This window comes from Centroberyx affinis, unplaced genomic scaffold, assembly GCF_046629955.1.
Source record: "Centroberyx affinis isolate AG114_WGS23_722 - 3 ecotype Tasmania unplaced genomic scaffold, CSIRO-AGI_Caff_v1 ptg005422l_1, whole genome shotgun sequence".
NCBI classification, from domain to species: Eukaryota; Metazoa; Chordata; class Actinopteri; order Beryciformes; family Berycidae; genus Centroberyx; species Centroberyx affinis.
Window position 1 is genome coordinate 1 of NW_027282711.1, and position 12,985 is coordinate 12,985.

The 12,985-nt window shown below is 41.1% G+C and overlaps 1 protein-coding gene across 1 annotated transcript; it reads right to left on the reverse strand.

Annotated features, from left to right (window-relative positions):
• Positions 1 to 10,578: 10,578 nt before the first annotated feature.
• On the reverse strand, positions 10,579 to 12,728 carry LOC139667283 (G2/M phase-specific E3 ubiquitin-protein ligase-like). The gene is made up of 5 exons (XM_071546734.1): positions 12,685 to 12,728; positions 12,317 to 12,575; positions 11,977 to 12,122; positions 11,255 to 11,493; positions 10,579 to 10,962 (listed from the first exon to the last, which is right to left on the reverse strand). Exons 1-5 carry the CDS (start codon positions 12,726 to 12,728, stop codon positions 10,712 to 10,714), a joined length of 939 nt encoding a protein of 312 aa, XP_071402835.1. The 3' UTR covers positions 10,579 to 10,711.
• Positions 12,729 to 12,985: the final 257 nt, after the last annotated feature.

Below are 12,985 nucleotides of genomic sequence, written 5' to 3' on the forward strand. Positions count from 1 at the left end.
TGCTAATGACGAGGCAGGAAAGGGTGCACTGAGGCTTCCTATTGGCTCTCCATTTCAAAATTAAAAATGCCAACCAATCAGGACTCAGGATTTTGTCATTGTCCCACCTGCTTCATTTGCATGTTGCGCACTAGTTAACTAGTAAGGTCCTATTTTGTCCACTAGTTAACTAGTGCGCTTCAAAATGTATACTAGTTAACTAGTAAGGTCCAAAATGTCAACTAGTTTACTAGTTACACAAAATGCTAATTAGGAGGCGGGAAAGGGGGGCGTACAAGGAAGCTGCCTATTTTAAAATAATTGGTTGAAGTTTTTGCCAAAATGGGGCCATTTAGCTCATTGGTTAAGGACAGTTTTCACAGAAGTTCAATCGCAAACATGGCGGACGCTGTCCTGAGACGTATCAGAAGACGATGTACTGCAATTGAACGAGCATATCACCAAGGATCTGCCGGTCGAACAGAAGTGCGCGCTATCGATATCTCTATTGCTAACCTGAGAAGAGTTGGAGACGCTATTAGCGCGCAGACTCTGCGGGATATAGGTCAGAGTCTCACAGATCTCAGATCTGTCATCACTGCGCCCCCAGCTTCAAATGCATTACGCGCTGGTTTCCATGCAGGACATCGTTTGCATTCAGGTAGGCAATAATATTATTTCACTGTTTTGCTTTGTCAGATAATGAGCCTGCTGACATCTCCGATTCTATAGCGAAAGGGATGCCAGCAATAAAAACGTCCTTTATCCCGACGTGTTCATAGTAGGCCTAATGTTATTATTATTATTTACATTTATATCTATGTAACAATCACCCCTGCAGTGGTTCAAACTTTCTGCAGATGTTGTGAATTCTCTTTAGCAGATCAAATGTGAAAATTGGAGCCCATCAACTTGATCTGTATGTTGATTCGACCTGTTGGCTAATGATGTCAATTCATTTTCGTTCTCCTTAATTTGGCATTTTGCAGAAGACTCTTGTTATTTTATGACTCAAGAGTCACGTTTAGAAAGTGTATTTGGTAAAGCCTGTTTAAAAAGTTCTAACATACAAAGGCTTATATAGGCCTATTAGTAATTGTATTGCTTAATAAAGTTCCTGGATTAATTCCCATTAATAAAACACACATAGCTAATACTAGCCTAATTAAATAAGGTGAGATGTGACTCAGCAACTTACACTGTATATGTGACTTAGTTTATGGTAGGGGAGGATGGTATTGCAAACCAGCTACTTTCTTTGTAGCCTACTTCTAGGCTTTATGAAATGTTTAATGCAATTAACCTACTATTGTTGTTATTAATTTATTGATATTTTTCATTGTATTATTTCCATATTTCAGGAAGACGAGGGAGACCTGCCCTTGATATTACAAGGGAGCAAATTGAGCTGCTCCTCACTCAAGGCTTCACAGTGAGAGCCATGGCAAGGATGCTGGGCTGTTCCTCCTCATACCTGCATAAAAAAATGAAGTCTTTCCAGATTTCAGCAAGAAACAGATTCACTCCCATCAGCGATGCTAACCTAGAGGAGCACGTCAGGAGACTCCACAAGCAGTTTCCACGATCAGGCTCAGAAGTAAGCATACTGCAACATATTCCCTTGTAGGTTTTATGTACGTATATCCTTTTTATACAAAATGTATTTATCTTTATTGTCTTGAATTATGACCTGCTTTCAGATGATGAGGGCGTACCTGCATGCTGACGGGATTGTAGTACCAAGAAGAAGAGTTCGAGAGACCCTTAGCCGCATTGATCCAGCTGCTGCAGCCCAGAGATGGAGCCAGACTGTGGCTAGGAGAACCTATTATGTGCCATTTCCTAATAGTTTGTGGCACATAGACGGCCATATGCGTCTCATTAGGTAATCTGGGGCCGGCTCTTGTATTTCTATGTACTGGTGGAGAGTTATGGAGCTATATTGAATGGGTAGTGCAGACTCAATTTCACTGTGCATGTGTTAAAATCCAGGTTTTTTACAGAATATGACAGCCATGACCTCTTCCAAATCTAGCCTCTTTGCTTCGTCTTTCATTATCTTACTCTTCCACCTTTTTAATCTCTTCTTTTTCTTATCCAAAATATATTAGTTATGAACCTATTGGTGCAAATGTAATAGAATAATCTACAATGGTTTACATGTAGTGAAGTAATCCATTATTCTGTTTCATATTAAATATTTTACAGGTGGGGGTTTGTGACGCATGCTGGTATCGATGGGAACTCCAGACTAATCACTTACATCAACTGCGGCACAGACAACACAGCTTTGACAGTGCTGACTCATTTTGTTGGAGCCACCTGTCGGTATGGGTTACCCTCCAGAGTCCGATCCGACTACGGCGGGGAGAACACTCCGGTTGCTCTTTTGATGAACCTTCTGCAGGGACGAGGACACGCACGGCACATTACAGGCCCGTCTGTACACAACCAACGTGTTGAACGCCTTTGGAGAGATGTTTTCCAGCAGGTTGTGCACTACTTCTACATGCTTTTCTATTCGTTTGAAGATGAACAAATCCTGAACCCTGAAGATGACGCTCAGAAAATGGCACTGCACATAGTTTATAAATCAGAAATCCAAAAACGACTAGATTTATTCAGACGTGCTTGGAATAACCACAGAGTCAGATCTGCAAACAACCGCACACCAACACAAATCTGGATGGAGGGCATGCTAGCCAACAGTGAGCAGGAGTCAACAGCTGTCGACAACGTATTTGGAGATGACCCTTACAGCCAAGAAAATCCGGAAGCTGGCTTGGCCAGACATGGCATACAGCTCAACCAGTTGCAAGCAAACAATGAAGACCTTGAACGAGCAGTGATTGTGTCACAACCGCTCATTAACCTGAGCTATGAACAGCAGCAGCATCTTCAAAATGCAATGGATGGAATAACAGAGTTAAAGGACAGGTATCTGGTGTGTGTTAGAGAGATTCAAAACATTCTTCAAAGAACATAATATACTTAATGTGCACACACCAATGCAGTAAGCATGTGTGAACAAACAAGTATGAACAAACACACACAGTAACATTAACATTACCAAGGGGAAAAAACTCTCATTGTAAACATTGGGGAAGCAGACATACCGGTCTGTAATTGGAACATAAATGGGTATCTCCATTCTTGTAGATAGGAATGACTTCCCCTGTTCATAACATATTAGCACACACACTCAGGGCAGAGGGCGGGCGGTGAGGAAAGTAGTCTCCCGGTTGTTTGCTTTTTGTATGTACGCTGTCTTGTGAATGCACTTTCATAGTATGTTTTGATGTGAAGGAAAGTAAAGTGTTGCCTCTAATAAAACTACAATTAATTCTTGTTTGATAATAATGTGATTAGAAAAAATCATATCAACTGTGGCTACTGCTGGAACTGGAAAGCTGCCGTTCAATACATTTGGGTTTATTGTGGTGTAGATGACTTTTATTTTGAAAGAGACAATTGTTCTATATGACCTGAACGATATACCGTAGCCTAATGAATCAACATTTACTCAAACATGACGTTTTAGTCATGGGAAGCTGCTAAAATCACTCTCTAATGCCATAAAAGTATGCTGCTAAAACTCAAGTTACTGTGCAGAATGGCTCTGCCATTCTCGGTTTAAACTCACCAATCAAAATCCTTGTCCCGCCTGCTTCATTTGCATGCGACTTACTAGTTAACTAGTGCGGTCCACTAGTTAACTAGTGCGCTTCAAAATGTTTACTAGTTAACTAGTAAGGTCCAAAATGTCAACTAGTTTACTAGTAAGGTCCTAAATGCTAATGACGAGGCAGGAAAGGGTGCACTGAGGCTTCCTATTGGCTCTCCATTTCAAAATTAAAAATGCCAACCAATCAGGACTCAGGATTTTGTCATTGTCCCACCTGCTTCATTTGCATGTTGCGCACTAGTTAACTAGTAAGGTCCTATTTTGTCCACTAGTTAACTAGTGCGCTTCAAAATGTATACTAGTTAACTAGTAAGGTCCAAAATGTCAACTAGTTTACTAGTTACACAAAATGCTAATTAGGAGGCGGGAAAGGGGGGCGTACAAGGAAGCTGCCTATTTTAAAATAATTGGTTGAAGTTTTTGCCAAAATGGGGCCATTTAGCTCATTGGTTAAGGACAGTTTTCACAGAAGTTCAATCGCAAACATGGCGGACGCTGTCCTGAGACGTATCAGAAGACGATGTACTGCAATTGAACGAGCATATCACCAAGGATCTGCCGGTCGAACAGAAGTGCGCGCTATCGATATCTCTATTGCTAACCTGAGAAGAGTTGGAGACGCTATTAGCGCGCAGACTCTGCGGGATATAGGTCAGAGTCTCACAGATCTCAGATCTGTCATCACTGCGCCCCCAGCTTCAAATGCATTACGCGCTGGTTTCCATGCAGGACATCGTTTGCATTCAGGTAGGCAATAATATTATTTCACTGTTTTGCTTTGTCAGATAATGAGCCTGCTGACATCTCCGATTCTATAGCGAAAGGGATGCCAGCAATAAAAACGTCCTTTATCCCGACGTGTTCATAGTAGGCCTAATGTTATTATTATTATTTACATTTATATCTATGTAACAATCACCCCTGCAGTGGTTCAAACTTTCTGCAGATGTTGTGAATTCTCTTTAGCAGATCAAATGTGAAAATTGGAGCCCATCAACTTGATCTGTATGTTGATTCGACCTGTTGGCTAATGATGTCAATTCATTTTCGTTCTCCTTAATTTGGCATTTTGCAGAAGACTCTTGTTATTTTATGACTCAAGAGTCACGTTTAGAAAGTGTATTTGGTAAAGCCTGTTTAAAAAGTTCTAACATACAAAGGCTTATATAGGCCTATTAGTAATTGTATTGCTTAATAAAGTTCCTGGATTAATTCCCATTAATAAAACACACATAGCTAATACTAGCCTAATTAAATAAGGTGAGATGTGACTCAGCAACTTACACTGTATATGTGACTTAGTTTATGGTAGGGGAGGATGGTATTGCAAACCAGCTACTTTCTTTGTAGCCTACTTCTAGGCTTTATGAAATGTTTAATGCAATTAACCTACTATTGTTGTTATTAATTTATTGATATTTTTCATTGTATTATTTCCATATTTCAGGAAGACGAGGGAGACCTGCCCTTGATATTACAAGGGAGCAAATTGAGCTGCTCCTCACTCAAGGCTTCACAGTGAGAGCCATGGCAAGGATGCTGGGCTGTTCCTCCTCATACCTGCATAAAAAAATGAAGTCTTTCCAGATTTCAGCAAGAAACAGATTCACTCCCATCAGCGATGCTAACCTAGAGGAGCACGTCAGGAGACTCCACAAGCAGTTTCCACGATCAGGCTCAGAAGTAAGCATACTGCAACATATTCCCTTGTAGGTTTTATGTACGTATATCCTTTTTATACAAAATGTATTTATCTTTATTGTCTTGAATTATGACCTGCTTTCAGATGATGAGGGCGTACCTGCATGCTGACGGGATTGTAGTACCAAGAAGAAGAGTTCGAGAGACCCTTAGCCGCATTGATCCAGCTGCTGCAGCCCAGAGATGGAGCCAGACTGTGGCTAGGAGAACCTATTATGTGCCATTTCCTAATAGTTTGTGGCACATAGACGGCCATATGCGTCTCATTAGGTAATCTGGGGCCGGCTCTTGTATTTCTATGTACTGGTGGAGAGTTATGGAGCTATATTGAATGGGTAGTGCAGACTCAATTTCACTGTGCATGTGTTAAAATCCAGGTTTTTTACAGAATATGACAGCCATGACCTCTTCCAAATCTAGCCTCTTTGCTTCGTCTTTCATTATCTTACTCTTCCACCTTTTTAATCTCTTCTTTTTCTTATCCAAAATATATTAGTTATGAACCTATTGGTGCAAATGTAATAGAATAATCTACAATGGTTTACATGTAGTGAAGTAATCCATTATTCTGTTTCATATTAAATATTTTACAGGTGGGGGTTTGTGACGCATGCTGGTATCGATGGGAACTCCAGACTAATCACTTACATCAACTGCGGCACAGACAACACAGCTTTGACAGTGCTGACTCATTTTGTTGGAGCCACCTGTCGGTATGGGTTACCCTCCAGAGTCCGATCCGACTACGGCGGGGAGAACACTCCGGTTGCTCTTTTGATGAACCTTCTGCAGGGACGAGGACACGCACGGCACATTACAGGCCCGTCTGTACACAACCAACGTGTTGAACGCCTTTGGAGAGATGTTTTCCAGCAGGTTGTGCACTACTTCTACATGCTTTTCTATTCGTTTGAAGATGAACAAATCCTGAACCCTGAAGATGACGCTCAGAAAATGGCACTGCACATAGTTTATAAATCAGAAATCCAAAAACGACTAGATTTATTCAGACGTGCTTGGAATAACCACAGAGTCAGATCTGCAAACAACCGCACACCAACACAAATCTGGATGGAGGGCATGCTAGCCAACAGTGAGCAGGAGTCAACAGCTGTCGACAACGTATTTGGAGATGACCCTTACAGCCAAGAAAATCCGGAAGCTGGCTTGGCCAGACATGGCATACAGCTCAACCAGTTGCAAGCAAACAATGAAGACCTTGAACGAGCAGTGATTGTGTCACAACCGCTCATTAACCTGAGCTATGAACAGCAGCAGCATCTTCAAAATGCAATGGATGGAATAACAGAGTTAAAGGACAGGTATCTGGTGTGTGTTAGAGAGATTCAAAACATTCTTCAAAGAACATAATATACTTAATGTGCACACACCAATGCAGTAAGCATGTGTGAACAAACAAGTATGAACAAACACACACAGTAACATTAACATTACCAAGGGGAAAAAACTCTCATTGTAAACATTGGGGAAGCAGACATACCGGTCTGTAATTGGAACATAAATGGGTATCTCCATTCTTGTAGATAGGAATGACTTCCCCTGTTCATAACATATTAGCACACACACTCAGGGCAGAGGGCGGGCGGTGAGGAAAGTAGTCTCCCGGTTGTTTGCTTTTTGTATGTACGCTGTCTTGTGAATGCACTTTCATAGTATGTTTTGATGTGAAGGAAAGTAAAGTGTTGCCTCTAATAAAACTACAATTAATTCTTGTTTGATAATAATGTGATTAGAAAAAATCATATCAACTGTGGCTACTGCTGGAACTGGAAAGCTGCCGTTCAATACATTTGGGTTTATTGTGGTGTAGATGACTTTTATTTTGAAAGAGACAATTGTTCTATATGACCTGAACGATATACCGTAGCCTAATGAATCAACATTTACTCAAACATGACGTTTTAGTCATGGGAAGCTGCTAAAATCACTCTCTAATGCCATAAAAGTATGCTGCTAAAACTCAAGTTACTGTGCAGAATGGCTCTGCCATTCTCGGTTTAAACTCACCAATCAAAATCCTTGTCCCGCCTGCTTCATTTGCATGCGACTTACTAGTTAACTAGTGCGGTCCACTAGTTAACTAGTGCGCTTCAAAATGTTTACTAGTTAACTAGTAAGGTCCAAAATGTCAACTAGTTTACTAGTAAGGTCCTAAATGCTAATGACGAGGCAGGAAAGGGTGCACTGAGGCTTCCTATTGGCTCTCCATTTCAAAATTAAAAATGCCAACCAATCAGGACTCAGGATTTTGTCATTGTCCCACCTGCTTCATTTGCATGTTGCGCACTAGTTAACTAGTAAGGTCCTATTTTGTCCACTAGTTAACTAGTGCGCTTCAAAATGTATACTAGTTAACTAGTAAGGTCCAAAATGTCAACTAGTTTACTAGTTACACAAAATGCTAATTAGGAGGCGGGAAAGGGGGGCGTACAAGGAAGCTGCCTATTTTAAAATAATTGGTTGAAGTTTTTGCCAAAATGGGGCCATTTAGCTCATTGGTTAAGGACAGTTTTCACAGAAGTTCAATCGCAAACATGGCGGACGCTGTCCTGAGACGTATCAGAAGACGATGTACTGCAATTGAACGAGCATATCACCAAGGATCTGCCGGTCGAACAGAAGTGCGCGCTATCGATATCTCTATTGCTAACCTGAGAAGAGTTGGAGACGCTATTAGCGCGCAGACTCTGCGGGATATAGGTCAGAGTCTCACAGATCTCAGATCTGTCATCACTGCGCCCCCAGCTTCAAATGCATTACGCGCTGGTTTCCATGCAGGACATCGTTTGCATTCAGGTAGGCAATAATATTATTTCACTGTTTTGCTTTGTCAGATAATGAGCCTGCTGACATCTCCGATTCTATAGCGAAAGGGATGCCAGCAATAAAAACGTCCTTTATCCCGACGTGTTCATAGTAGGCCTAATGTTATTATTATTATTTACATTTATATCTATGTAACAATCACCCCTGCAGTGGTTCAAACTTTCTGCAGATGTTGTGAATTCTCTTTAGCAGATCAAATGTGAAAATTGGAGCCCATCAACTTGATCTGTATGTTGATTCGACCTGTTGGCTAATGATGTCAATTCATTTTCGTTCTCCTTAATTTGGCATTTTGCAGAAGACTCTTGTTATTTTATGACTCAAGAGTCACGTTTAGAAAGTGTATTTGGTAAAGCCTGTTTAAAAAGTTCTAACATACAAAGGCTTATATAGGCCTATTAGTAATTGTATTGCTTAATAAAGTTCCTGGATTAATTCCCATTAATAAAACACACATAGCTAATACTAGCCTAATTAAATAAGGTGAGATGTGACTCAGCAACTTACACTGTATATGTGACTTAGTTTATGGTAGGGGAGGATGGTATTGCAAACCAGCTACTTTCTTTGTAGCCTACTTCTAGGCTTTATGAAATGTTTAATGCAATTAACCTACTATTGTTGTTATTAATTTATTGATATTTTTCATTGTATTATTTCCATATTTCAGGAAGACGAGGGAGACCTGCCCTTGATATTACAAGGGAGCAAATTGAGCTGCTCCTCACTCAAGGCTTCACAGTGAGAGCCATGGCAAGGATGCTGGGCTGTTCCTCCTCATACCTGCATAAAAAAATGAAGTCTTTCCAGATTTCAGCAAGAAACAGATTCACTCCCATCAGCGATGCTAACCTAGAGGAGCACGTCAGGAGACTCCACAAGCAGTTTCCACGATCAGGCTCAGAAGTAAGCATACTGCAACATATTCCCTTGTAGGTTTTATGTACGTATATCCTTTTTATACAAAATGTATTTATCTTTATTGTCTTGAATTATGACCTGCTTTCAGATGATGAGGGCGTACCTGCATGCTGACGGGATTGTAGTACCAAGAAGAAGAGTTCGAGAGACCCTTAGCCGCATTGATCCAGCTGCTGCAGCCCAGAGATGGAGCCAGACTGTGGCTAGGAGAACCTATTATGTGCCATTTCCTAATAGTTTGTGGCACATAGACGGCCATATGCGTCTCATTAGGTAATCTGGGGCCGGCTCTTGTATTTCTATGTACTGGTGGAGAGTTATGGAGCTATATTGAATGGGTAGTGCAGACTCAATTTCACTGTGCATGTGTTAAAATCCAGGTTTTTTACAGAATATGACAGCCATGACCTCTTCCAAATCTAGCCTCTTTGCTTCGTCTTTCATTATCTTACTCTTCCACCTTTTTAATCTCTTCTTTTTCTTATCCAAAATATATTAGTTATGAACCTATTGGTGCAAATGTAATAGAATAATCTACAATGGTTTACATGTAGTGAAGTAATCCATTATTCTGTTTCATATTAAATATTTTACAGGTGGGGGTTTGTGACGCATGCTGGTATCGATGGGAACTCCAGACTAATCACTTACATCAACTGCGGCACAGACAACACAGCTTTGACAGTGCTGACTCATTTTGTTGGAGCCACCTGTCGGTATGGGTTACCCTCCAGAGTCCGATCCGACTACGGCGGGGAGAACACTCCGGTTGCTCTTTTGATGAACCTTCTGCAGGGACGAGGACACGCACGGCACATTACAGGCCCGTCTGTACACAACCAACGTGTTGAACGCCTTTGGAGAGATGTTTTCCAGCAGGTTGTGCACTACTTCTACATGCTTTTCTATTCGTTTGAAGATGAACAAATCCTGAACCCTGAAGATGACGCTCAGAAAATGGCACTGCACATAGTTTATAAATCAGAAATCCAAAAACGACTAGATTTATTCAGACGTGCTTGGAATAACCACAGAGTCAGATCTGCAAACAACCGCACACCAACACAAATCTGGATGGAGGGCATGCTAGCCAACAGTGAGCAGGAGTCAACAGCTGTCGACAACGTATTTGGAGATGACCCTTACAGCCAAGAAAATCCGGAAGCTGGCTTGGCCAGACATGGCATACAGCTCAACCAGTTGCAAGCAAACAATGAAGACCTTGAACGAGCAGTGATTGTGTCACAACCGCTCATTAACCTGAGCTATGAACAGCAGCAGCATCTTCAAAATGCAATGGATGGAATAACAGAGTTAAAGGACAGGTATCTGGTGTGTGTTAGAGAGATTCAAAACATTCTTCAAAGAACATAATATACTTAATGTGCACACACCAATGCAGTAAGCATGTGTGAACAAACAAGTATGAACAAACACACACAGTAACATTAACATTACCAAGGGGAAAAAACTCTCATTGTAAACATGTCAGTCAGTTCAGACTGTGCAAACTGACTGGGAGTATTTGCTAATCAAATCTTCTCATGGTACTGCTACTGTAGTCCTGCCTGACATGGACTACACTTTTCCAAATCCCAAAGAGTCTCTTATGGCCTGGAAAAGCATCTGATGCAGTTCCTCCTCCTGTGTGACGCCTCTTGGCAGGTACATGCACATCATGCAGGTTGAGGCGTAGGGCAAACGCCGCTGGCCTGCCTCCTGATGGTAGAAGTCGATGCTGGGCTTCCCCAGGAAGCCCAGGGCAGGAACTTCATCTGCTCCAGTGATGAAAATCAGAAGGTCTTCGAACGTTAGTTCAGTCACTTTGTCTGCCAATGAGGAAAAAAGCATTATGAGAAGGGCTATATTTTAAGCCAACCCTTTAGCAAAAGCTAGGGTATGTAAACATAACTGGCTTTAGAGTACAATTTTGGGACAAAAGGTGCATTTGATGGTGTCAAAATCTGTATGTGCCCCTTGTTCTAATGGCTTTGGCCACTGAATATTTGTCTTCTGTCACATTACATTTAAAGTGGACCTTTTTGTTTGTGTAGTGTGTAAACAAATTATTAAGATTTTATAATTAGTGCTCCAAACATTTCATAAAGAAATAAAATGTACCTTCAATCATGTTAAGAACCATCTCCCAACTGTAGATGGTGTCCTCCTCTGCCTCGCGGTGGTTGGTTCCTCTGCTACTGTAACTGTAACTGAAGATGGCCTTGAAGGCTGCCTTCGACAGAGGCTCCTGCATGTTGGTGAACGAAGGCAGGAAGGCAATCCAGTTGTCCTTGACCAGGTCCCACAGCTTCCCAAACGCATTGAGTCCATCTGTGAACTGGCGTATCATCTTGGCAGTTCTATAAACCAACAGAGATAAAACATGTACATTACTGTGCAGAAGTTTGGAATCACTTTCATTTTTTTTGTTCTTTTTTTTTTTTAAAGACTGACTAGATCAAAAATGATAATGTTGAAATTTACTATTCTACTACTCTAAGAAATCACTGTTTATTAATTCTATCTTTACATGTGCTTGCCAAGGCCCAGTGTCAGCAGCCATGACCAGGACAGAAAGAGAATAGAAAGCCAGTCTCTGTCCCAAACAAACAAATACATTAGAATTTCTCAGTGATTCCAAACTTTTGAACGTTAGGAAAATCTCACAGGTAATTCTACATATGTAAACGAAATATAACAATCACTAAACGATATAGTCCATGTTTACATTACAATATTCGAGTGAATGATCTAGTAGTGTACAGTAATTTCATGTTTTTACATTGGCAGTGTTTTGTAGTAGTTACAGCTGTAAAGGTCATTTCATTTGTATATGTATTTACCTGAGAAAGATGTAGTGCTTCACCACATATGCATAGATTTTTGGAATGTCTTCAACTGTGGCGCTAAAGATGCCCGGGACACCGCACTCAGCAATCCAGTCCCCCAAGTCTCGCTGGAGTGCAGTTAGGTCCCCTGCAGTCCTGCACTGTAGGATCTTAGAGAGAAATCAGAGTGAGAACAACGTAGTTGGAGTCCCAGATTGAGTTATTATTTGTCCTGTTCAGATTTAGTAGACATGAAATGATATCTCATGCTTTTGTCAAATTTGACCAGAACTGTTTTTTTTTGTTTAAAATCCTAATAAATACTAAAATGATAATGATTAAGCACCCTTCTGACTTTGCTTTGCACATCTGGGTCAGGCAGCACATGCCAGTCAAACTGCTCCAGTTGGGGTTCCTGGCCACACATCAGCTGGAAGAGGCTGGGATCCAGGGCTTTGATACATGGACCTCCATGTGCAATCGACCAAGCGATAAGGTTGCCACCTTTGAAATATTTCTGTTGGTCTAATGCCGCTTGGTCATAACTAAGAAAGACCTGGCCAGCCTTTCCCTCGAAAATGCCGGGAGAGGTCTGTACCTCGATCATCAAGAGTCTAAGAAAAGAGAAAAACAGAAAAGAGTAAATACAACAAATTGTATTACTGTGCAGTTCACCTGAACACATGCACACATTTGTTAGAAAACATGTATTCAATAAATTACTTGAGGTATTCAGACCTGAAAAACTCTCGCTGTGGTCCCCCCATGTCATCGGCATCTTCTCCTACAAACTCAATGAGTGGTGAATGGGTCCAACAGAAAGTGACTCTGGAGATTGCTTTAATGGCACTTTCCAGAAGCTTTTTCCTCCTGATGCAAATGGTGGACACCAGGTCGTCAGACAGGTGATCCTCTTGAAACGTGCTCAAAATGATGGCAAGATCCACTTCTTCCTAAAATATATAAAATGTATGAAGTACATCAGAAATGACTGGCAAAGAGGGTTGGTCACTTGGGACCAATG